The sequence below is a fragment of the Zalophus californianus genome, chromosome 13 (genome assembly GCF_009762305.2).
Source record: "Zalophus californianus isolate mZalCal1 chromosome 13, mZalCal1.pri.v2, whole genome shotgun sequence".
In the NCBI taxonomy this organism is placed as follows: Eukaryota; Metazoa; Chordata; class Mammalia; order Carnivora; family Otariidae; genus Zalophus; species Zalophus californianus.
This window is the reverse complement of record NC_045607.1, coordinates 30,587,924-30,615,259: the sequence shown is the minus strand read 5'-3', so window position 1 is coordinate 30,615,259 and position 27,336 is coordinate 30,587,924. Positions and strand designations below refer to the sequence as shown.

Sequence of the window (27,336 nt, the reverse complement as noted above, 5' to 3'; positions counted from 1 at the left end):
AAAAGCCAGGTTACAATTGAAAAAGATGAGAAAATTAAAACCTATAGAGCACTCTTTAGATTGGGTGGAAAGCAAAGGGGAAGGGAGAGTTAGGAAGATAACTAGAAAGGGATGCAAGAGGGTCTCTTCATATATCGGGAGAAGGCTAGCTCCTAGGAAGAAGAGGAAACCAGCGGGGGAGAGGGGGAGATGATAGGACAAGAACGCAAGTGAAGGAACTGGCCTTCATCTTAGTTTGGATGTCTCTAGAAACATGCTGTGAGATAGGAAGGCAAGTACAAGTAGTTTCTTTGGGAAGCACAAAAAATAGGAGTAGGGAAATGGGAAAGTGGGACAGGGGAGGAAGACAGCCAATAAAGGATAAACTCAAGCCAACTACGACTGGGTGACTAGAACTTAACCCTATGAGGAAAGTCTGGGAAACTGTAAAATGTATGCCTCAATTTTCTCATCCAAGGGGTGGGGGAGCTAGGCTATTTTAATCCCAGCTACCATCAGACATTGGTTGAGGGCTGCTTCTGAGATTCGTTTTGGTTTTTGTTTTTTTTTTTTTCTTTTGAAATGATCGTGTATTACTTTGTTATAATAAAAATAATATATTTTGAGAATAAAAGTAAAGGGCCTGGCTCTACTAAGTATTATAGAAATGAATGAACTAAAGGTTAATGTCCAATTTTCCCCCACATAACAATGTGTGCTATCATGACATGTGATAAAAAAAATTTTTTTAAAGTAGGCTCCACACTCAGCATGGAGCCCATTTCGGGGCTTAAACTCCCGACCCTGAGATCAAGAGTTGGATGCTTAACTGACTGAGCCACCCAGGCACCCCAATAAAAATGCTGAAATCAAGAGTTGGATGCTTAACTGACTGAGCCACCCAGGCACCCCAATAAAAATGTTTTAATAGTAGGGACTCCTGGGTGGCTCAGTCAGTTAAGCATCTGCCTTCAGCTCAGGTCATGATGCCAGGTTCCTGGGATGGAGTCCCACATCTGGCTCACTGCTCAGTAGGGAGTCTGTTTCTCCCTCTCTCTCTGCCTCTCCTCTGGCTTGTCCTTTCTCTTTCTCAAGTAAATTTAAAAAATGTTTTAATAGCATATTTCACATTGTATTGTGATTTATCTGTTTGCCTATCTGCCTCCCCTTCCGCCCAATCTCCTCCAGGACTGGGATGATTATTATTTATCTTTATATCCTTAGCGCATAGATCAGGAATCTAGTAGGCGATAAGTAAATGTTGAATAGCTGAGGTAAACAGCACACTGCAGAGTGTTGAAAGGTTTTGATTTTAGTTTCAAGGCATTGATATTGACAGTCACCACACCATTTATCTTGCTCTAACCTAGGAATGTAGTCAATATATTTATATTAAAATAACTTTGATTTGGGAAAAAGCAGTGGTTCTCAAACCTAGTTGATGATCAAAAATATCTGGGAGCTCTACTCCCAAACAATAAAGTCAATATAAAGAATCTCTAGCTGTAAATAACATTGTAGCAAAAATCTAGTCCACTAAAGGAAGTCCTTGAGGCAGAGTTAAGGTAAAAGGCCAGGGGTCAAGAGTTTTAATTTCCTGCATTGCAGATAGCTCAACCATTATTCTTTGCTTCAGGCACAATGTCCCCAGGTAAAGAGATGTTACAGGTACTGCAGAGTTGGGAGTTGGGCTAGATCTGTTGAAGCAGTAAGGCTCAAGGGATGTGTGCTGGGCAGGAACAGCTTCTCTAGCTTGGAAGACTGACTCTCCTGCTGAGTGAATGGAAGCATGGGATTGAATGGACTCCCCATTGCCTTTCATGCAATAGGTGTGTGAATGCTAAACTTTGTTCATATCACTGTCCTATATCCTCAATGTAAGAGTTAAAAATGTGTCTAGGTAGAACTCTATAAGGTAAAAATGTCATTTCCCCCATCTTACATTTATAATTGATAACCTTGATGATGCCTGACTCCATTTTCGATAGAAGTAGAAGGTTTTATTTGTCTTCTCATAACTGATTTTGTAAGAACACATAGAAGTGGAATTTCACTGGGGAAAAAAATCAAGTTTATATAACTAAGTATGTAGAAATTCAAAATCATTAATGAAATAGTCTAGGTAATTAAGGAATGAAATTAAAGGTGTTAACACCCCCCCCCACACACACAGAATTCATATCCTTCATATAAGTCATACAATATTTGGGTTCTCTTATTATAAAAACTTAAATATAGGAATCTTATTTTGATTTGTCTTGGTGTGGAAGATTTGAGTGATAGTTCAGGCTGTGCCAATAAAAGTTTTTTCTGAATGGACCTCTCTAGGATTTTGACCAAACTGAAAATAACCTTTTCCCCCCTCCATAATGATACTGATCAGTTTATTTTCCCTTTAATGTGTGAATCTGGTTACTAAATATCACTAAAAGTGATTGCCTCTCAAGAGTGGGACATGGAGGTGAGGAGAGGTGAAATGGGAGCCTGCTGGTAGGGTCATAAGCTTATAGTTGTCTTTGACCTCAGCACATGTTATTTTATATATTTTAGAAATTTCTATGAAGAATTAATGGTTTGTGGAACAGAAGAGAAAGGCTGAAAGAGACAGATGGGAAGAGGTGGTGAGTCTGCAGTGCAAAAGAGCAAAGAATTCAGGGAGGGGTGGTGAGGATGATAAAGTAGCCACTTCCATGAACAAGCTCAAGGGAATATCATGTGGAGCTAATTCATGATGGGAAGGGGACATTGTTAGGGAGTGAGCTGATTTAACACGAACAGCCATCATGTTCCAAGCTGTGTGTTGATAGTTGAGCCTTTCCATCTTCCTTTCTGGGTACTGAGAGCTAGACCCTCAAGATTAAGTGTCTTCCACAAGGAGAAATTATTTTGCTTATTGTGACAGGAACTTGAAGTTACCAGACAAAATGCTGGTCTTTCTGTACCAAGAAAAATCTGGTGGTAGTGATAGCATTACCTTGAGGGATAAGAAGTTGGAGTGAGGGTGCTAAGTGTTAAGTAGAAAGGCCTCCAGGGTACCAACCTATGAGGTTCCTAAAGTGCATACCTGGGGAGGGATTGAGTCTTCTAGAAATGGACAGAACAAGGACGGAGTGGTTTTTTTCCCCTCTGGTTGGTTGTGAGCTAGCCTTCCTCTGTAACTAAAGACGTCCTTCTGAGGACCTGGCTTGGGAACTACTTTTGCTTAGTTGCTGTGGGATACTGAGCAGGTTACTTACCCTCAGTACTCCTTAGTCTCTTTCACAGTAAAATAGTATGGTAATCTCCACATCCAAGAGTGGTTGTAGGGATCATGTCAAGACAGCTGTGTAAAAGGCTGCCTGGCTGATGATACCCAAGTGTTGATTTGTGTTTTTTGCTCTTTGTTTTGGGAGCATTTGGTACTGTCTTACTCTTTGATCAGAATAAAAGCTTTCACATGAGAAATCCATTTTATCATGGGATTTGAGTCTTCGAACTTTTGTCCAAAAATAAGGATTATAAATTCCTTGAGGCAGTAAGCATAATAAATATGAGAATTCAAAATGTAGCCTTTAAGGCTGCTAAAACAATTGCTTATTCAGCATGGACCAAACCAAGATCAGCAAAGAGCTCAGGTTTCATGGAGAGCATAAAATTGGACAAGTTCCTGGATAAAAGGCTTATAATCTAATTAGCCAACAGGATTTCATAAATATTTATGCAAAAATCATAGGACTGGAAAAAATTTCAAGTTAAATGCAAATGTGATTGCTAAAAAAAAAAAAGTCCTTAACTTCCTTGTTCATCCTAACCTCTTATATGCTTTCAAAGTATCATTGAAATATTTTTTTAAAAAATTTTAACTACTTTAGTGTGACAGGTTGTCTGTAGCTGAATGGTCGACTGGTTATTAAACATTCCCCTTCAGCTTTTAAGACTGTCCTTGAAAAAGAATGTCTCTCAATTTCCTTCAAGATCACTTGTGCTGCAATGAATAGCATTAAACCACTTTGTTTTTGGTAATGTCACTTCATCAGCATGATTTTTTGCCCTTGACCTACAAGAGATACAAGTGGGAGGTTTCTAACTGGATTGCATCCTCAGCTGCATATAAGTAGGATTTTCTGATCATCAGCATTGTCCACAAATGGCATAAGCTGTAAGAGTGTTTTCTTTCATTACAGATGTTCAAATACAGACTCAATACATGGTAGTTGGCATGTTACTTCAGTTGCCCTAAAGATGTTCTGGCTCTGAGAAACCAAAAAGAAGGCTTTGGGCATGCCTTAGATTAAGGAAAATATTGAATTATTGGATAACTTTCCACAAACTTGCAAATAAGCACAACTCTCCACTGATGTCAAGCTAGGGACTAGTAGGATTTACTTATTAGGTTTACTTATTATATTTCACTATGTGTTTGTATCCTTGTACTAAGGCTCACTTGTGTGACTTCTGCCAAGTTTGCAACCATTCTAAACCTCAATTTCCTTATCTATAAAATGGGGATATTAATAGTGCCTGCCTTATAAGATTATGGGCATTCTTAGGCAATGCTAGAGAACTTAGCATAGCCTAGCACTTGGGAAGCAATATAAAGAAGGAAGATTGATGTTCCCTCTATCTTTCTAGGTTCTCCTCACTCCCCACCATAATAAAAGATTAATTGGAGCAAAACAAACAGAAGTTTAATAACCCTGGGGTGGTGTGTGGTGCAGTCAGTTCAGCATCTGACTCTTGGTTTTGGCTCAGGTCTGATCCCATGGTTGTGGGATAGAGCCCTCCATTGGGCTCCGCGCTCAGCAGAGTCTGCTTGAGATTTTCTCTCCCTCTCTATCTGCTCCTCTGGCTGTATCCTCTCTTTCTCTCTTTAAAATAAATAAATCTTCTAAAAAAAAATTTAATAATCTGTATACCTACTGTATACATGGGAGAGACTCAGAAAAACAGTAACTCCCTGAAATGGCTCAAGCCACTACCTTAAATGCCATTTCCAGCTAAAGACAAAAGAAAGATGTTGTGGGTGGGGGTGGGATGCAATTATGGGAGGTAACCAGGACTGTGCAGTAAACAAGGCTAAGATTAAGCACACTGAAGTCATTGCCTTCTCCTTTGATAAAAGTTTCTATAAATTTAGTCCTCCTTCTCTTTCTCTATAGAGGGAGACACACTTACAAATGGAGATTTCCCTTATAAATGTAAATGTCCCTTACAAAAGGCTAACTTCTATTTGGTCTTCAGAGCTTCTCCCATGTCTGCCGTTTCTTAATAGTCAGCTCAAGATAATCCTTATGCCAAAAAGACAAATTCTCCCCTTCACATTCAAAAATATGTTACTTATTAAATGGAAGAGAGAAGAGTGTCTGAGAAGGGGATTTTCCCAGATGCCAAGACTGTCTCTTTGGGAAATTATTACCTTATTTTGAGCTATATAGAAGTCCTTTTCTGAAACTTTAAGCATAGAATGGGTCCTTGGACTAGATGACTCACAGGATAGCTTCCTACCCTGAGACCCCATTATTATGAGCATTTAATGCATACAGATCCTTTAGGATAAATAGTTCAATACTTATTCTCCCAAAATAGCAATAGCTTGACTCTCATGGATAAGCGCTGTGTAGGATGAGGGACCAGAATGGTGGCATGGAGCCCAGTGGACCTCGTTTATGTTCTAGCGTTAGTACCTGTTAGCCTTGTAACCATCCTGAGGCAAGTCACCTAACCTCGCTGAGCCTCAGTATCTGCAACTATAAAATGAGATTAAAAGAATATTTTCCTTAAAGAACTGGAATGAGGATATAACAAGTTAGTCTGTGTTCTAGCATATGGTACTGGGTATCCAGTAAACAATCTTTCTGCTGGTTGCAATTTTCACTTTTCAGCCAGGTGTGTCTATGTGATTAAATACGGGCTGACAGTGTGTTCTCTGCCCCCAAGCAGCAGAAATATCTCCTGCCTTGCCTTTGTGCTACCACAAAGTTGATGTAAGATTTTGGATTGCACCCAGATGTGCTAATATAAAGGCCTAACATAAAATACTTTGGTTAGAAACTGTTTGGGCTCATCCACAGAGCAGTGACAAAGGTGTCTGGCTTCCAGTAGGGGTCAGGGAGGGGGGGCAATGCAAATGATTTTGTGGCTGGCTTTTACTGAAGGAAGAACTTGAGAGTTTTGTGCTAACAGCATAGGTACGTCTTTCTGCAGCTGTCTCTTCCCCTCTTTGAGAGCTGTGGTGGCAAAGTCTTCTTAGCCTGATGTGCTAAACTTAAAATTAGATTCACTTGTTTATTAAGTTTAGGAGTTTAGGGCCTTCTGGCTTCAAGCTCACCATGACTTTTGATTTTTGCTTTGGGGGGCTTCTAGAATCTTTGGGGCTTGACCTAACACTTTGCCAGCATTGACTCATCACTGAACTCTACACACTCTTGTATTTTCCCGGTTGCCCAGATGGCTTGGCTCTGAGTTGTGGAGAATGTGGTTAATTAAGGGCTTCAGGCAGAACCCGCAAGTGCTTTTTAATTTTTCTTGTTTGGTTCATCGCTCCCCTTATCTCATTATCCACATTTCTCCTCCAATCTCAAGAATGAATTTCCTCCTTCTAAAGCCCCACCAGCCGCCATGTGGCCTGCACGCTGCTACCTGCTTGACTGCTTTGCGGTTTCTCTGTGAGGGGAAAAATGTGAAGTCAACTCCTTTCCAAATCTAAAAGCTTTTCTGAAAACAGACGTGAACAAGTTAAGTGTCCTGGAAACTAGCCACAGCTCAGTAATTAATAATCTTTTTATCCGTATGAGTAAGGAAAATGTCTAGTAAGTATTGCTGATATTCTCTACAAACAGTCCCTCCTTGTTAAGCAGAATAGTCTAGTTTCCTCTGAATCAGGAGTGTCTGGACACCAAAGGGCAAAGATAGAACACGGCACCATAAGCACTGAGTGTAAAGGGCTTCCATTCAACAGATGTTTACAGAACAACCTAGCACATTCTAAATACTACACATGTCGTGTACTTCATCCCTCACAGCAATTACCCCAATACACCCACACCAGTACAAGAGAATAGACAAATGCAGAAGGTCACGGGGACTTAACCTACTTACTTGGTTCCAGTTGTGACCTGGGTCCAGATCCATACCTGCCAGACTCTAAAACTAGCACTCCAGTCCATGGAAATGGGGCTTCTTCACCTAGATGCAAAGTTACATTGACTCATGTGATGAGGCTGATGTTGACCCAGGGAGGAAGCCCTGCCATTCTGGTGGCATTGTAGTGACATCAGGCTGATGCATTAGGTGGGCAGTGAACCTGTCCAGACTCTGTAGGTCACAAGCTAGCAAAGCACAGAGAGAAAGGAGGATGTGTTAGAACACTGGAAGAGGTGTTAACTTCGCCCCAGTGTTTGTTCATAGATATCAGCATGGTCTGTCAGCACACGTGGGCCTTTTGCAGGGTTAATTTACATTAACCAATTCCAGATTGGGCCACAAAATAACATCAAATCCCTGGAATGATTTTACAGTCCTATGAAGTATGGAGTTTTAGTGGGATAGAAACTACATCAAAAACTAATGATGTGATGTATGGTGATTAACATAACATAATAAAATTAAATTAAAAAAAACGGGAAGAAACAGGAAAAAAAGAATGAGAGGCTCCTAAATATAGTCACTGAATGTATCTTGATTTACGACTTGTGGAAGTTCTCTTAATTAGGAAAAATTGAGGGTTTGTATCAGAGAATCACAATTCCTGGATGCTTATTGGACTCTAAAAAGCACCAGTGCATCAGAGAGTAAGCTGACCACTAGCCAGAAGGCTAATGAGCAGGGATGTGGATTCAGCCCCTTTGCTTCCTTTTTCATTTTTCTGGAGAAGAAATTGACATACTGACTAAGTACACAGACTTTGGGGTCAGACGCCTAGGTTTTAAATTTCAGCTTTGACACTTACCACCTATGTGATCCTGGGCACTCTGCTTAAACTTTCTGTAACTGTCTGCTTTTGTATCAAAATGCAGTTTATAATTGAATCTATTTCACAAGGTAGTTGTCAGTACTAAATGAGTAATTTGGTGTTGTATAAACTTTGCCTTTGCCTTCATCCCTTTGATCCTGGCTTTTTGACACATTTTATAAATGTTGCCACTAAAAATAGAGAAAAAGAAAGGCAAACTCAAGTACTTTGTGTTTTGGGTTGGTTTTTTGTTTTGTTTTTTGGTGGGTTTTGTTTTGTTAGTAATGTTAGCAAAAGGACAGGTAAAACTATTGCTCTGAAATTGGGTGAGTACCTTGATTTTTCATTTATTTTCCTTCTGGTATGACTGTGAATTGGCTATGCTTTAATTACAGGATCTTTTAAAGACATGACAACTCTACTATAGCCAGTTTTTGCTGTCTACTCGATGCCCAGTGGGGCTTTGCTGTAGAGGGTGGGGAAGTGAGAGGAGGGGGAGGTGGGGCTGAGGCAAACTCAGTCACCTCTTCCACATTCTCTTTGGAACAACCGGAACTGTTCCCATGCATTGTCATTTGGCACTGTGCCAGATGCTGTGGGAGCCACAAAGACAAGTTTCATCACTCTTGTAGTTGATAATCTGGAATAAAGACAACCCATGTGCCCACAGAAAGGTAACTGAGAACTTTAGAGTTTGAGAGACAACATGAGAACACAAAAGACTCATGGACTAGAAAGGGTCTAAGAGATTGCTTTGTCCCATTCCGTCATTGATGATTTAATGTGGCCTATGATTAAACACCAAATCAATGCTCAGATAGTAAACGTGCATGGCTGATTGGCGGATCAAAGCGTGAGTGTTGTGAATGGCTGACTGACTAAACTAGGAAGTCTTCCTGGAAGAGGCTGACATTGAATTGTGTCTTAAAGGATATGTAGGAGCTGGAAAGGGGGCGGGGGAAAGCAGGTCATTTGTTAATATTTAGGGATCCCAACTTATTTGGGGAGTACATTTACAGTAAGGTATTGATTTTGCTGTTCTTTAGCGTGGCATTTTAAAAGGAGATCTCGTGAGGCGATTCTCAAGAACAATCTAGAGTCTGATTCTGGGCCACATGAAGGCTGAGAGAACACAAGGGGGATTCAGGAGGGAAGGCTGAAGAGGAGGCTGCAGGTGATTTAACAGGAAGGTAAACAGAAAGCTGTTCATCACTATTGGAGATGGTATAAGAAAGATGAATATTTTAGTTTGAGGGATTTAAACATTATAAAAAAAAAAATTTCAACATTCCCAGCACTCACTTTAACCAATTACTACATCTTAGTTGCTCTTCTGATTATCCTTTGACTTCACTCACCTGTGTGTCTCTATTGCCCCAGGCTGACCCATGCCACCTTCTCCTCCTGTCCACATAGATGATAGCAGGTAACCACTGACCACTTCACCATATGTCCTGTTCTCCAAACCACTCTCTGTACCCTGAACAATCTTTAGTGTACATGAATCGGGGTCTGGCAGCTTTCTTCCTTAAAGCTTTTCAAATGTTTACTATTATTCTTAAAACTAATTCTAAACTTTTTAATGTGGCCTACCTGGCCCTGTATCAGCTGGGCCTTCTCTTCCCTAGCCGCACTGCATGTCCCCTTGCCTGGGCTCTTTCTGTTTCAGTCACATGGCCTGTACCTTCTCTCATCTTGGGAACTTCCTGTAAGCTATTCCCTCCAATAGGAGTATGGTTCCCACCATCCTCTTTACTGCTCTGCATCCAGAGATCCCTTCTTCAGGGGAGATTTTCCTGGCCCCCGTTATAGGTCCCAGAGAGACCATGCTTTTTAATCTCACTTGTAATTATTTAATGTCATCTTTCTAAGGGACAACTTGGGGTACAAAATTAGGCAAGGAGTTGTGAAACATATTCTGGCAGTTGGAGAAAGATAATAAATGAACACAATAAATAAATTCTATGTGAGGTGATAAGTGGTATAGATAAAAGAGAAAGTTAGATACAGGGTAAGGAGGATCAGGAATATGTTAGATGAGTCTACAGCCATGCGCACCATGAATGCTTCCGATCTCGTCTGATCTCAGAAGCTAAGCAGGGTTGGGCCCGGTTAGTACCTGGAGGGGAGGAATGCTTGATGAGGCAGGTGGGTTGCAATATGGAGACAGGATATCTCCATATCATATGCAAATTACTCAAGAAGTAGAATAGTGTTAATTGTAAAAAGTACAACTATAATGCTATTAGCAATATATAACCTGGCATGGAATGGTAAGTTCCCAATAGATGTTTATCAGGGAGACTAAAGGGCAGTATTATCATTTTTATTATACTCATTCAAAATTCTAAGGCTGATTCAGTCACTGATTAAATGCAGATCCTCCCCTGACTGTGGGCAAATCAAGGCTCACACCAGTGTTGTCTAATCCTCCTCTGAAACCTCCCTTGGTGAGAGGGAATTCCTCTTGCTTCTATTTCCTGTCTCCAGTGAGAACCCAAGAGGGTCCAACAGAACTAATTAATTATCCTGTCATGAGGGCAGAGGCACTTCTGGCAGTGATTTCTGAGGGGGGCCCAAGGATTGAGAATCTAATGACAAAAATAAAACCACTCTGTTACAGAGAGTTGGCATGAGGAGAGATCTGGTATCTTAATTCATGGATCCCTCTGTCTTTCTGTGTCTTTGTCTCTGTCTGTCTCTCACACACACACATTCATATTCTCTCCCTCTGTCTTTGTCTCTCTTCCTGTTTTCTCTTCTGAAAAAACCAATGGCTTGGGTCCTGGGCAGCTTAGCTTTAAATTGGAAAATGCAGCTAGCTTGGCAGAACAACAGAATCACAGACTCCCCACTGCTCAGAACAGCTTGTGACATACACCCCGCAGGAGAGACCATAAAGGGCTGTCTAATATCCTGGATATTAGACACACCCCAAAAAGCCTTTCCTGTGCAGCTTCTTTAGAATTCTAGTCTGGGGGGGGGGTGGCATTTCCTCTCTTCTCCAGAAAGTTCTCACCTTGGACTTGATCTTCTGCTTCTTTTCTCCCCACTCAATTAGTGATGCCATCACTTGGATCATTGGAAACCACTGTGGCCCTGGAGATGTGAACCAGAACATAATTCAAAAAGGAATGTTGAAGAACCAATGACTAGGAAGTCTGAAAGGGCACTCTGGTCCCTCTGACCCTAATATTTAACAAATTCCTTTGTAGGCCACTGCAGAAAGGCTCGCATACTGACAGGGGCTCCTATCTCCCTCTCCTCCCTGTTCATCTGAAAAGTTCAAAAACTGGATTGAAGCCAGCTCTTGCATGATTCTAATCCCATCTCAACTAGAAGACAGTGGTCTCTACTAGGTCTTCCTAATTCCAGCGTTCACCTGCCACTGTCTGTCTCACATCCTATAAGCCAAAGGGTATGTGAAGACTCTAAAATCTTTAGCTTGGCATTCAGCAACCTAGCCCCAGTCTTCTAGCTATGCCCAGTGCTATTTTCTTGGTGCCTCCTGTGTGCTGGCCATATTTGTTTAACCATAATTCCATACCATGGTATGGTTTGAGCTGTTCTGCTCCATACTTTGCTCATCCTAAAGTCTGGAAATACATCTCCTAGGCCTGTTCATAACTTACCTATCTTCACAGACACACTGCAAATATCCTCCATGGAAACAATTGCTCCTTCCTATGAATTCTCATCATCTACATTTTTAATAGATTCTGAATTTGTCTGCATTTATACTCTTACGAGGTTGTGAGCTACCTTCTGTCAATGACTGACGCATATTTACATCATCCAAAGCCTAAGGCCTTGTAGTTGGTAGGTACTTACTAAAGCCTGTTGATGGGTGAATGGCCAAAATGACACCTTCTTCTCAATGCCTGTCTTCAAAATAGTTCATTAAAAGGCATTATGCTACTAGGAATACAAGAGTTTTTCTAAAATATGGCCCATTTTAGAATAGACTTTAACCTAGTACCAGTTCATCTTAAACCTTATCAGTGGGCATTTTTCACTGGAAGAGTGAAAAGGTCTGTTGTGAGAGACCATAATAAAACAATTCTTTACCTTTAGTATAGTCAGTCCTATAACATAGACCAGGATGACCAACATCATTATCAATTTTGTTATGGATAACTGCAGTTACGTTTGAAATTATTTTTGAAATTTTATAACCGGAGCCAGTTGTAAGAGAATACAAATACTTAAGTTTAAGAATCACATTTAGGGGCACCTGAGTGGCTCATTTGGTTAAGTGACTGCCTTTGGCTCAGGTCATGATCCTGGAGTCCCAGGATCGAGTCCCACATTGGGCTCCCTGCTCAGCAGAGAGTCTGCTTCTCCCTCTGACCCTCCACCCTCTCATGTTCTCTCTCTCTTTCTCTCTCATTCTTTCTCAAATAAATAAAATCTTAAAAAAAAAAGAGGAATCACATTCACTACTTTTCAGTTAAGAACAATTGCAATATATTCTCCACCTGTTTTTTCCCCAGACTTTAAGCTGAGCAAACTTTTCCTGGAACTTTCCTGATGTCCAAGCCCATGTGCGTGCGTGCGTGCATGTGTGTGTGTGTGTGTGTCCCTTCTTGTCCTTGCTCCAGGGCTTCAAAGTTTCAGTTTAACGGAGCATCAAACATCATTTCCTTCCAACCTGTGATTTTATTGAAGGAAACATTAACTCACTACTTTATAATTTAAAAAAAGCTCTTTATGCCCTGCTACTTTTTTCAGCTATTTTTTTTTCTGGTGGAAAATTAGCAATAGCAACAATTTTATAAGAAATGAGAACACCCTGCTTGTCTGGGCATTCTTTTCCTATTAAGCAGTTCTCCTGGTGGTGGCCCCATAAGGCGATCCAGTGTACCCCTTCCCATCAACCATTTAGACATCAGTGTGCTCTCTGCTTTCCTCCCAACTGCTTCAGGTCACCTGCTGACCTCTGTGCTTGACATCATCCTGTGCTCCTTGTTATTTTTAAAAGCCTGGTCTCTAACAGATGACTCGCTTCTAGGTGGACTCTGGCTCTCTCTTTTTCCAATTTAACTTTTTTTTTTAAGATTTTATTTATTTATTTGAGAGAGAGAATGAGAGATAGAGAGCACGGAGGGTCAGAGGGAGAAGCAGACTCCCTGTTGAGCAGGGAGCCCGATGTGGGACTCGATCCCGGGACTCTGGGATCATGACCTGAGCCGAAGGCAGTCGCCTAACCAACTGAGCCACCCAGGCGCCCTTCCAATTTAACTTTTAACTTTTGTTTTATTTAATTAATGAATACACCTTTTAAAGCAGCAGTCTAGAGTGATTTTTATTTCCAAGTGATTTTATTTTATTATGTTATGTTAATCACCATACATTACATCATTAGTTTTTGATGTAGTGTTCCATGATTCATTGTTTGTGCATAACACCCAGTGCTCAGTGTTTGGAGCATTGATTTTTTTTTAAACAATCAAAGACTCAGAAGTAGAATTCAGTGGAATAATTTCCCCCTTTCCATTTTACATGTTGAGATGTTTTCTTGTTTACATTTTGAATTCCAGGACTTCAAAAACACTTTATTTTTCATCGTTCTTTGGGTATAAGTATAGTGGGTATTGGCTAGTTGGAGTAGGTAAAAGGGATTGACCCAAGACCTACATTAGTACCGTATTGTTGAGTTCATGCAAAACCTAGGAAGGATTGACCCAAGACCTAGTTAGGATGAGGAGCTAAAGAACTGACCCAGGGGAGATGTGAAATCAAACACGGGAGCTGGGCAGCTTAGGCACGTAGTCAATGTCAACATTTACCATGTAGCCATGTGCCATGTGCGGTACAAGGTACTAAGGTTACAGTGTTGAGCAAGACCAACAAACATGGCCATGGCCACTTGGAGCAGAGCTGACCAACAGTCTAGAGAAGGGACAGACATTAAAAAATTACCCAATAAATACTACAAAGGAGTATGAGGAAAGTACATAATAGAACTGAACCCATCAGGGCAGTTAAGGAAACTTTCCCATTGAAAATGGCATTTAATTGCAGATCTGAAGGAGGGGCAGACATTTACTAGGCAAATATGGAAAAAGGAAGAGTGCTCTGTGGGGCATTGCATGAGAATACCCAGAGGTGAGAAAGAGCTTGGCATGTGGCAGAAAAGGAGTGACTGGAGTATAGAAAGGCTAGGGGTAGGCACAGGGTGGAGATTGTTGCAAAATGGGACTGGAGAGGTTTGACAGAATCAAAAAGCTAGAGCAAGCTCAGACATTAGCCAGGCAAACTCGGCTTCAGTTGTGAGAGGTCCAGCAGCAGAGACCCTACATGTCCAGTGATACTCCGGTGACAAGGGGCAGTGGCTGTCTTGCAGACTATCCATTCAGGCATATGACTGAAGTGTGAACCAGGCATACTGGCAGATTCAGAGGGCCCACCAAGATAAATGGGGTAATTGGGCCACTGAGGGAGGTCCAGGAAAGAATGCTGGCCTGGAGAGAGACTGAGGTACTAGGAGGGTGATTCATCAGATTTAAGCAGTAGGGACAAAGATGACGACTGGTCATATGGACCAGGCCATGTAGTATGGGAGCCCTGAGGGAACCTGGAATTATTCCTGGGTCTGAAAAGTCACTCAAGAACAATGTGGGGGCCACGGTATCCTTGTAAGGCCCCTGAGTTGTGAATATTTTGTAAAGGTTTGACTCCAGTCTAGATTTCCCTGGTTTGTGGGTTTTATGCTCTTTGTATCTCCCTGCCTTAGTATGGGCTAGTTCAAGGGCTGGACTGTGGATCTAGCTGTGAGACACCTTGCAGGGAAGAGACTGAAGGAAAAAGAGTGCCAAAACCACTCTCCTATTATGTAGGGCCTTTACATCGTCATTCCTCACAAGCTTTGAAAAGCATCTCTAAAATTGAACAGAGTAAAGAATTTCTCTTGAAAGCCCAAGTAGTGCATTCCTAAATCACACACCATCTTATGATGAAATCTGTTTTGTGCTCACCTACAACCCATTCAGTTTGTTCCTATCCCTTCATGTCTTTGTCGCTCTAAAAAAAAAAAAAAAGGACAGAGAAAGAATGAAAGAGAAAAAAAGAAATAGGTTTTCCAGCTTTGGGAAATTAAATGCAAACTGTGATCCTGGTTGGAGATAATGTACTGAATAGGAATGATCCAGAACAGTGAGGGGTAGTTCAGCGCCACCAAGGAAGTTAATGACTATTTAACATGTGTTAAAGATGAGCTGGACTGGGGGATTATGGCTCACCCTGAGTACTGCGGAATAAAATGAAATTCTCACAACTCGTTGTTTCTGACCCCCTAATTTCTCCTCTTCTGCAACCTCCCTTACCTCTCATTAAGATTTGGGTTACATAGAATAAGCCCTATTTTCCCTCTTTGTAGACAGACCTAATCTTATTTTAATCTTACACAAACCTAATTTTGAGGAATTTCTAGAAAGTTCCATTATGTTCAATGTGGGAAAACTCATGTCAGAGATGCCTTTGACATGACCTGAGTTATGGGTTGTGCTGGCACATATTCTTGCTTTTCTGCCCCCTGATACCTGGGGAAAGCCTACTACTCAGGGGCCTAGAATCTAAGTAAGTATTTAGTATTCTGTAACAGGAAGAAAAAACCAATAATACTCTACAAGGAGTACTTCTCAGTGCCACTTGCGGTTCCTGGATGAGAAATGTTTTCATACCGGTTATTAATTAACCAACACTGAAGTCCCTCTACCTGCTGTCTGGTGAATTGTGAGTCTGTCTTGGTTGGTGAGAACAGAAAGTATTCTTAGCCATGTGTGAGCCTTGGTGATTATTTTCTCTAATCCCTCTGGATGGTTTCTCTCGGACCTTGGGTACTTTCCATTCGTGCTCATCAGAAGTCTGCTAAAGACTCAAAAGGGACCCTCTGCAGAGCAACTGGCTCTCTTGCTGTATTGTCCTCTTCTCTGTACTCGGGCCTTGGGTACTTTCCATTCGTGCTCATCAGAAGTCTGCTAAAGACTCAAAAGGGACCCTCTGAAGAGCAACTGGCTCTCTTGCTGTATTGTCCTCTTCTCTGTACTCGGCCTTGTGAATTCCAGTTGCCAGGGCTCCCTCCACAGTCTCATCTCTGTCTATTCAGGGAGACCACTGGCCACTCTTCTGGGTTCCCCTTCTCTACCATGGCCTGAAGACTCTCCAGGCAATAAGCAAAGGCAGTCATAGGGTTCACCTCTGTTCGTTCTCATCTTTTAGGGATCACTGCCCTTTGTTGCCCTAGGTCCAATGCCTTGAATACCATTGTCTATTTATTTTTGTCTGTATGTTTTAGTCGTCAGGCATGAAATCCAGTCTCAGTTGCTTTCTCTTAGCTGGAAGCAAAATCCCTCCAGAACTATTTTAAGGCTGTTTAAGCTTGTTTTCAACACTCCCTTTTTGAGATCCCACACCATATGGTAATGAGCAAAAAAAAAAAAAAAATCCAAAATTCCCTCTATTGGGTACTAAGCAGGAATAGGTTTATTCCCTTGGGCAAAACTGTGACCTCTATCCCAGGTGAAGCAAGTTCCTCACCAGCTCAAAAATTCTCATGTTCTAGGAGCTTTGCTTTCAAATCTCCTAAATTAGTGGTTCTCCCCCAGAGACCATCACTCCCCATACCCCTCTCCCCTCTTGAAGGGGATATCTGGCAATGTCTGTAAACATTTTAGTTGTCAATGGTTTGGGAAGGGGGTTGCTACTGTTGGCATTTCATGGCTAGAAGTCAGGGATGTAAGTAAACATCTAACAATGCTCAGGACAGCCCTGCCCAACAAAGAATTATCTGACCTACAATATCAATAGTGACGGGGTTCACAAACACTGTCCTAAATCATTGTGTCCTCAGAGTGAAGAATTCTTGGCTTCCTCACAAGGGTCCCATTTTTGGTGCCCGTATTATTGTTGCCTATGTGAACTCCATTAATTCACATCATCCTAACTTTGATGGGAGCCATGACATTTTTAAGGAAAATTAGCTCAAAATGGTCTCTGTCAAAAGAGAAAGCTCTAGTTTCCCTAAAATAATAGCCTCTAGGCTACTGAGAACGACCACAGGCTGTGACTGTGGTCCCTGGCCACTGGCAATTTTAGATTCTCATCAAAGCTGGGCAGAAAGGCCCACTGAGTCATGGTGCCTATTTCTCAAGGACATTTTTGTCCTTTGCAGCTTCCTTGCCTGGTCAGCTGGAGCCAATTCTGCAAAACTTAAAAAGTAGTTTATCCCCATCCAGCTGTGACCATGTTCCATCACCACCCATTTTCAGAATCACTAAAACAGATACTCTGTAATCAGGAATTATTTTTGTATTTATCCTGGGTTGATTAGGAATTGTAACACTTCTCATAAACAAGAGGAAATTATGTGGAAAAATCAGTGGAAACATATGAGAAGGCATTGATCCCTTCACTGGACAATTCTGATTTATAATATACTTAGCTGCCTAGAAATAGGAGCCCTGTCTAAATGTATTACCAGGAAACAGCATTGTCTGTCAATATTCCTCTTTTTCCCTATGTTCCTATCTGATATGGAAATGGACCATGTTGTATTTCTTGTTCTTGAGGTACTCTGCCGGCAAGAGTTTGTCATAATACAGAGTTACATGTACATACATTTTGGGAGCTCGTCCTGGTTTTCATACATTTGACCTGGTGTTTGTTTTTAGTTTCCCAAACCTGTTAGGGCTGATTCATATCTTTGGAAACTTTGCCTCTGCTCTTCCCTTTAGCTGAAATGCTTCTCTCATCCTCCTATGTTTATTGTAATCAACTTAAACATCTATCCCTTCTAAGAAACCTTTCCTTAACTTTGTCTCCACTAGGGCTGGATTATTACTTTTGTGGACTCTAAGCAAGTTTCCTCGGGGGACCCCTTTCTCTATTAAAAAAGTTAAAACATATTTTACAATTGAATGGTATAAAACTTAATTTAATGATATATATTATTTTTTTTTCTGTCTAGCAGTCCATTTTCTGGTTTTAGAAGACATTAAAACCTTTGCATAGGCCCCTAAAAGTATTGTGAATCCTAGGTACTGTGTCTACTGTACCTAATGTATAAAAGATTAATGTATATTATAACTAATGTATAAGAGATCCCTGACCCCAAGATTATTCATTTGTGCTGCCATTCTTCTTCTTCTTTCTTTCTTTTTTTTTTTTTTTTGAGAGGGAGAGCAAGAGCTCACATGTGTGAGTAGGGGAGGGGTATCAAGGAGGGGCAGAGGGAGAGAGAATCTTAAGCAGGCTCCACACCCAGCGTGTAGCCCAATGTGGGGCTCGATCTGATAACCCTGAGAGCCAAAATCAAGATTAGGAGGCTTAACAGAGTGTGCCACCCAGATACCCCTTTCTTATTTCCTTTTATGTTTGTACTTATATCCCATTGTTATATTTGTTCTTATGTATGTTTTCCAGTGCCTTCTAGATAGCTGTCAGCCCCTTGAATATGGGGTATCTGACCAGTTCATTGCTTCTAGTTGTGCCTAATAGGATACTGGCATGAATTAGGGACTCATGAATGAATGAATGAATGATATGTTCTGATATTTTGAAACTTTGGGCACCAAGAAACTCAAATTTACAACTCTGTACAAGAATCTTGGTGGCTGTTGTATGTGACACTCCTTCAAAAAGATTCTGATGACTTCTGCTTCAGGGAGTATGGAGTAAGATGTACTTTTCACTGTTCTTCTCACTAAAAACAACTGAAAATCTTAGATGTTATATATAAAACAAACATAAGGAAACAGAGAGGTAGAAGGAAAAGGTAGACTGTCTAGGGACCTCAGCACGCAAGAAACAACCCAATAGTGAGTTCCCAGGATTTTCTTTTTGCCTCCTCTCTGACTGGATGTTGGAGAATCTGGGAACCCTGAGAACACCAATACTCACAGACAAAATAGCCTTAAGCAAAGCTTTCGCCAAGGGCTCAAGAAAATGGCAGCCTAGGAAGACATAAAATTTTTAGAAAACAACCCCTTGACTCCAGCCAAACACCACAGAAAAAATTAAGTATCATCTCTACTGCTGGGTTGGTGAAGGCCAAGTGCAGATCCTGGACTTCTATCCTTAGGATTCTGGGGGAGCCTCCTTATAGCCTGCTATTAGGGTCATGTCAAAGGAAACCAAGGGGGAGCCAGAACTTTATTTCATGCAGGGCAGTAATGAGTAGTCCCCCTAAGTCCCAGTATCAGGGGAGAACATGTGGGGAGCCTTGACTCTCATTCCTTCCAGGCAGTACTGAGGCACCCCTACTTCCCCCTCACTGGGATGGTATCACAGAGAGCTAGTGGAAAGTCAGGAGTTCTATCACTACTCAGCAGTCACAAGGCCACCTTCCCACAGTGTCCAAGGAGGCCACATGGGGAGTTTTAAAGAAAGAGATACCTCTCCCCCTCCCAGCCAGGATATCAGTGGAGGCCTACTTGAGGCCCTGAATTCCATTTCTGTCTAGCAAAGGGGCCCCTCCCCAACCAGGTGTCACAAAAGACCAAGTAAAGAACCTGGACTTCCTCCTTCACATGGCAGGAACAAGGGGACATTCCCCCTACCTACTGGAGGAGTATCAGAGGAAGTATGATAAAGTTTAAACAAGATCTTGAGCCTTCTAATGTAACAACCCAAGGTTTCAATCAAAAAACACTCTTCATACCAAGAACAGGGAAGATCTCAAACGGAATTAAGACCAAGAAACACCAATACCCAGATGACATAGATGCTAGAGTTATCCGACAAGAATTTTTAAGCAGTCATCATAAAAATTCTTCAATAAACAATTACAAACATGCTGAAGCAAATGAAAAAAGTAATCTCAGCAAAGAAATGGATAATGTAAAGAAAAAGCAAATGGAAATTTTAGAATTAAAAAATACAACTGAAATTAAAAAACTCAATGGGTGGACTTAACTCAACTCCATAATGAAGATGACAGGGGAAGGAATCAGTGAACGTGAAGATAGAATAGTAGAAAATACCTAATCTGAAAAACAGAGAAAATAGACTGAGGGGGAGAAAATTAGTCTCAGAGACATAATGGACTAAAACAAAAGATCTAATATTCATGTTATTGGAGTCCCAGGAAATGAGAGAGCATATTGAAAAGTATTCCAGGAATAATAGCTAAAAATTCTCCCCAACTTGGGGGAAAAAAACAAACCCACAGATTCAAGTAGTAAGAAATTTCCAAGCAGAATAAACCTAAAGGAGTCTATGCCAAGACACATTGATAGTCAATATATCTGATAAGAGACTTGTATTCAGAATATAAAAGAACTTTTATACCTTGAAAGTAATAAGGTAAAAAACCCACTCTGGAAAACAGTATGGAGGTTCCTCAAAAAGTTGAAAATAGAGCTACCCTACAACCCAGCAATTGCACTACTGGGTATTTACCCCAAAGATACAAATGTAGTGATCCGAAGGGGTATGTGTACCCCAATGTTTATATCAGCAATGTCCACAATAGCCAAACTGTGGAAAGAGCCAAGATGTTCATCAACAGATGAATGGATAGAGAAGATGTGGTATATATATATATATACACACAATTGAATATTATGCAGCCATCAAAAAAACCCTGAAATCTTGCCATTTGCAGCGACGTGGATGGAACTAGAGGGTATTATGCTAAGCAAAATAAGTCAATCAGAGAAAGACACGTATCATATGATCTCACTGATATGAGGAATTCTTAATCTCAGGAAACAAACTGAGGGTTGCTGGAGTGGTGGTGGGGGTGGGAGGGATGGGGTGGCTGGGTGATAGACATTGGGGAGGGTATGTGCTATGGTGAGCGCTGTGAATTGTGTGAGACTGTTGAATCACAGACCTGTACCTCTGAAACAAATAATACATTATATGTTAAAAAAAAAAAAAAGAAGATAGTAGGAAGGGAAAAATGAAGGGGGGAAATCGGAGGGGGAAAAGAACCATGAGAGACCATGGACTCTGAGAAACAAACTGAGGGCTCTAGAGGGGAGGGGGAGGGGATGGGTTAGCCTGGTGATGGGTATTAAAGAGGGCATGTACTGAATGGAGGACTGGGTGTTATACACAAACAATGAGTCATGGAACACTACATCAAAAACTAATGATGTAATGTATTGTGATTAACATAACATAATAAAAAAAAAGATAAAAAACCCAATCAAAAAAACTGAAAGATTTGAATAGATGTTTCACAAAAGAAGATATAAGAATGGCTAATAAGCACATGAAACGATGCTCAATATCATTTGTTATTATGAAATGAAAACCGCAGTGAGATATCTCATAACCACTAGAGTGACTATAATAAAACAGATAGACAATAAAAATGTTAGGGTGTGGAGAAATGGGAATATTCTTATGGTGTTGGTACAATGTAAAATGACACAACCACTTTGGAAAATACTTCTACAGTTCTCTTAAACATAATTTAGTGAATGACCCAGTAATTATACTCTTGGTATCTAACCATGAGAAATGGAAACATATAGCTACATAATACACACACGTTCTTAGCATCATGACCCACAGTATTGGACACTACCTAATATTGGATTCAGCAAAAATTAGAAACAACCTACATTTCCACCAATTGGTGAAGGTGCTATAGATAATACAGCAGAATACTATTCAGCAGCAAAAAGGAAAAAATTACTGACGTGCATCATGATGTGAATAAACCTCAAAAACATTGTGCTAAGTCAAAGAATCCAGGTCAAGAAACCATATATTGTATAATTCTATTTATTTGAATCCAGAAAAGGCAAAGAGAGACAGAAAGTAGATTAGTGGTTGACTTGGCTGGAGGAGTGGTAGAGTGATCAGGGAGGTGGTGGTGAGGAAGAGGATTCTTTTTGGGGTGGGGAAAAAAGTGCTAAAATTGTTTTATGGTGACAGTTGCACAACTTGGTAAAGTTACTAAAATAGCATTGAATTGTACACTTGAGATGGGTGAGTTACATGATATGTAAAGTATGCCTCAATATAGTCAGTGATGGGGCGCCTGGGTGGCTCAGTAATTAAGCATCTACCTTTGGCTCAGGTCATGATCCCAGGGTCTGGGATCGAGCCCCGCATTGGGCTCCCTGCTCTGTGGGGAGCCTGCTTCTCCCTCTCCCACTCCCCCTGCTTGTGTTCCCTCTCTTCCTGTGTCTCTCTCTGTCAAATAAATAAATCAATTAAATCTTTAAAAAATATATAGTCAGTGATTATATGTGTGTGTATATAAAATCTCTGTACACATGTAAAAAGCTAGGTTGTATTTTGGGCCAGAAGAGTGAAGATAGAGGAGAATTTTATATGATACCCCAAAGCTTGTTTTATATTCTCCATTTCATTGCTATTTTTAATTAATCATCTGGAGAAACCATCTAAAATACTAGGTGTCTGATGCCTTTGCTTTTTCTGGTGCCCATGCTTACTTTGAGTTGATTAAAAGTTAATTTTCTTTTCAGATATATGGCACTGTATTTAGTACAAACAGAAAGACTCTAAGTCATAAACACTGATAAATAAATTCTCAGTGAGGGTAAAATGTAAAGAAGAAGTGGTTACCAGATCAGCTCAATTTGTACCTTACATATGGATTCTTTTCTAATTGTAAAAAAAAAAAAAAAATTAATTCTTCCTAAATCCCAAAATGGAGAAAGAGATTTATTATGGGTATTATTTTATAACTGGTAATATCCGATTTTAATTGAAAAAATTAAGTTGCACTTTGAAAAAAGTCATTGGAATTTTGATCGGGATGGTGTTGAAGGTATAGATTGCTCTGGGTAGTATAGACATTTTAACAATGTTTACTCTTCTGATCCATGAGCATGGAATGTTTTTCCATCTTTTTGTGTCTTCTTCAATTTCTTGCATGAGTGTTTTGTAGTTCCCAGAGTATAGATCCTTTACCTCTTTGGTTAGGTTTATTCTGAGGTATCTTATGGTTTTTGGTGCTATTGTAAATGGAATTGTTTCTCTAATTTCTCTTTCTACGGTTGCATTGTTAGTGTACAAGAAAGCAACTGATTTCTGTGCATTGATTTTGTATCCTGCCACATTACTGAATTGCTGTATGAGTTCTAGTAATTTGGGGATGGAGTCTTTTGGATTTCCCACATAAAGTATGTCATCTGCGAAAAAAGAGAGTTTGACTTCTTCTTTGCCAGTTTAAATACCTTTCATTTCTTTTTGTTGTCTGACTGCTGTTGCTAGGACTTCTAGTATTATGTTGAATAATAGTGGTGAGAGTGGGCATCCTTGTCGTGTTCCTGATCTTAAGGGAAAGGCTCTCAGCTTTCCCCCATTGAGGATGATATTCGCTGTGGGTTTTTCATAGATGGATTTTATGAACTTGAATGTTCCCTCTATCCCTACACTCTGAAGAATTTTAATCAGGAAAGAATGCTGTATTTTGTCAAATGCTTTTTCTGCATCAATTGAGAGGACCATATGGTTCTTCTCTCTCCTCTTATTAATGTGTTCTATCACACTGATTGATTTGCAAATGTTGAACCACCCTTACATCCCAGGGATAAATCCCACTTGGTCGTGGTGGATGATCCTTTTAACGTATTGTTGGATCCTATTAGCTAGGATTTTGTTGAGAATTTTGAAATCCATATTCACTAGGAATATTGGTCTGAAATTCTCCTTTTTGATGGGGTCTTTGCCTGGTTTGGGGATTAAGGTAATGTTGGCCTCATAGAATGAGTCTGGAAGCTTTCCTTCTGTTTCTATTTTTCGAAACAGCTTCAGGAGAATAGGTATTATTTCTTCTTTGAATGTTTGGTAGAATTCCCCATGGAATCCATCAGGCCCTAGACTCTTCTTTTTTGGGAGGTTTTTGATCACTGCTTCAATCTCGTTACTGGTTATTGGCCTATTCAAGTTGTCAATTTCTTCCTGATTCAGCCTTGGCAGTTTATAGGTTTCCAGGAAGGCATCCATTTCTTCCAGGTTGCTCAATTTATTGGCATATAGTTGTTGATAATAATTTCTAATAATTGTTTCTGTTTCCTTGGTGTTAGTCATGATCTCTCCCCTTTCATTCCTAATTTTATTAATTTGGGTCCTCTCTTTTTTCTTTTGGATAAGTCCGGCCAGTGGTTTATCGATCTTATTAATTCTTTCAAAGAACCAGCTTCTAGTTTTGTTGATCTGATCTGTATTTCTGGTTTCTAATTCATTGATCTCTGCTCTAATCTTAATTATTTCTCTTCTAATGCGTGGCTTAGACATTGTTTGTTGCTTTTTCTGTAGTTCTTTAAGGTGTAAAGTTAGTTGGTGAATTGGGGATTTTTCTATTTTTTTGAGTGATGCTTGGATGGCTATGTATTTCCCCCTTAGGACCACCTTTGCAGTATCCCTTAGGTTTTGGACTGATGTGTTTTCATTCTCATTGGTTTCCATGAATTGTTTAAGTGCTAGAACAAACAATCCTAAAATTTGTATGGAATCAGAAAAGACCCCGAATCACCAAGGAAATGTTGAAAAAGAAAAACAAAGCTGAGGGCATCATGTTGCCTGATTTCAAGCTATATTACAAAGCAGTGATCACCAAGACAGCATGGTACTGGCACAAAAACAGACATATACACCAGTGGAACAGAATAGAGAGCCCAGATACAGGCCCTCAACTCTATGGTCAAATAATCTTTGACAAAGCAGGAAAAAATATACAATGGAAAAAAGACAGTCTCTTCAATAAATGGTGCTGGGAAAATTGGACAGCCACATGCAGAAGAATAAAACTCGACCATTTTCTAACACCGTACACAAAGATAAACTCAAAATGGCTGAAAGACCTCAATGTGAGACAAGAATCCATCAAAATCCTAGAGGAGAACATAGGCAGTAACCTCTTTGACATGGGCCACAGCAACTTCTTTCAAGGTACATCTCCAAAGGCTAGTGAAACAAAAGCAAAAATGAACTTTTGGGACTTCATCAAGATAAAAAGCTTCTGCACAGCAAAGGAAACAGTCAACAAAACAAAGAGGCAACCCACAGAATGGGAGAAGATATTTGCAAATGACACTACAGACAAAGCACTGATTTCCGAGATCGATAAAGAACTTCTCAAACTCAACACCCAAAAACAAATAATCAAGTCAAAAAATGGGCAGAAGATGCGAACAGACACTTCTCCAAAGAAGAGATACAAATGGCTAACAGACACGTGAAAAAATGTTCATCATCATTAGCCATCAGGGAAATTCAAATCAAAACCACATTGAGATACCACCTTACACCAGTTAGAATGGCAAAAATTGACAAGGCAAGAAACAACAAATGTTGGAGAGGTTGTGGAGAAAGGGGCACCCTCTTACACTGTTGGTGGGAATGCAAGTTGGTACAGCTACTTTGGAAAACAGTGTGGAGGTGCCTCAAAAAATAAAAAATATATAACCCAGCAATTACACTACTGGCTATTTACCCCAAAGACACAGATGTAGTGAAAAGAAGGGCCATATGCACCCCAATGTTCATAGCAGCAGTGTCCGCAATAGCCAAACTGTGGAAAGAGCCGAGATGCCCTTCAACAGACAAATGGATAAAGAAGATGTGGTCCATATATACAATGGAATATTACTCAGCCATCAGAAAGGATGAATACCGAACTTTTACATCAACATGGATGGGACTGGAGGAGATGATGCTAAGTGAAATAAGTCAAGTAGAGAAAGTCAATTATCATATGGTTTCACTTACTGGTGGAACATAAGGAATGGCATGGAGGACATTAGGAGAAGGAAGGGAAAAATGAAGGGCGTGGAATCGGAGGGAGAGACGAACCATGAGAGACTATGGACTCTGAGAAACAAACTGAGGGTTTTAGAGGGGAGGGGGTGGGGGAATGGGTTAGTTCAATGATGGGTATTAAGGAGGGCACATACTGCATGGAGCACTGGGTGTTATATGAAAACAATGAATCATGGATCACTACATCAAAAACTAATGTATTGTATGGTGACTAACATAACACAATAAAATTAAATTAAAAAGAGAAAATTAAGTTGCCTAAAACTTAAATAATTCAAATACTGTGATTGGTGTGGACTTAATACCACGCATAAATGTTAGGTTTCATCAGAAAATGTTTTAATCAAGTGAGAAATTGATATCTGAAAAAGAGAAGGAAATGTATTATAAAGTTTCATTCTAGAAAAGGTAAAGAGGACTTAAAGCTAGAATTAAGTTAAAAACATTAATTCATGACCTTTAAGGAAAGTGTAGTTGGCCATTTTCATGGACTGGCAGTCTCTGTGTTGCTCTTCATACCACAGCCCCTAACAACTACAAGGAAGGATGACACGGAAACAGAACAGACAAAAAACAGTAACTATCAAGAGCAGATACTGGACACACATCAAGTATTGCTTTGGATAGAGAATAAAAAGTGTATTGGAAAATTCTTTTCCTCTGGCCTTGGAAGTTTTTATAGAAGTCTAAAACCTCTACTTGGTTGTTTGGTTAATTTCGATGCTTCTTAAAAAAAATCTAATGCAGGAATATTTTTGGTTCAAAGTCGGACAGCTATTCTAACAAATACTTAAAATAATCCGCTGTTGCCTAGCTACTCCATTATTGTAAAATAAGAGATTTTATTATGGTGTCGATGTTTTGTGTTTGGAACACACACACACACACAGCTGAGGGAACTCAGTGAGAGGGATCAGTGATGTATTAATCCAAAATAGTTAATAGCCATGTAGTCAAGGGAGCAAGGGCGAAGAGTAGGCAGGGAAAGAAGTTAGGGATTAGTGCCTCAATACCACCTGTCAGCTCCAAAGGCAGAGGCAAGGGCAGAAACAAACAAAACAGACAAACAAAAGAATCAGGCGCAGACCGAGGAGATCCATGCAGGATGGACAACAAATGTGTTGTAGCAGAAACTGCCTTTTGTGGCATAAGGGCAGTCTCCTGGGATAAAGCACCCTCCAGTTTCATGCGATTAGAATTCTGTCCCCTGTAGCTTTGTGCGCAGGGGCTCCCTACCTGTCCTTTAGACTCTAAGACTGTTCATGCTAGTATTTATATTTCTTTTCCCTAGAATGATGACTACTCTGACTTGACTGTACTCCAGATCACTATTTGCATTGTTTGTCTACAGCTTGTTTATCTGGAGGGCAGCTGATATTTTTACGTAAAGACCCAAGGGACTGCTTAACATGTGGTTCTTATACCATGTTACCTATTTCTATTTCAGCCTGGAGACAGTTGGAGACCGTGCAGCCTCACTACATGGTGTAAGAAATGGCTGTAGGAAACAACACTCAACGAAGTTATTCCATCATCCCATGTTTTATATTTGTTGAGGTATGTGTATTTTTTGCCTTTATGGACAAACTGGAATAATAGTAGTTTTGATGCTGAGAACTTGGATTATGTTGTAAAGTTATTTGACAAATTTTGATAGCACAAATACTGGTAAAGAATAA

General features: G+C 40.2%; 1 protein-coding gene across 4 annotated transcripts in view; it reads left to right on the top strand.

Annotated features, from left to right (window-relative positions):
• PLPPR1 (phospholipid phosphatase related 1) overlaps positions 1–27,336 on the top strand; it is a 318,711-nt gene that overhangs the window by 176,174 nt on the left and 115,201 nt on the right. For 3 of the 4 annotated variants that reach the window (XM_027615766.2, XM_027615765.2, XM_027615767.2), the window contains one exon: positions 27,105–27,214. In XM_027615766.2, coding sequence (XP_027471567.1) covers positions 27,152–27,214 — 63 coding nt within the window. In that variant the 5' untranslated portion in view covers positions 27,105–27,151. Of the gene's footprint in view, positions 1–2,529; positions 2,601–27,104; positions 27,215–27,336 lie in introns of all 4 variants that reach the window. The other variant, XM_027615768.2, reaches the window with a different exon arrangement.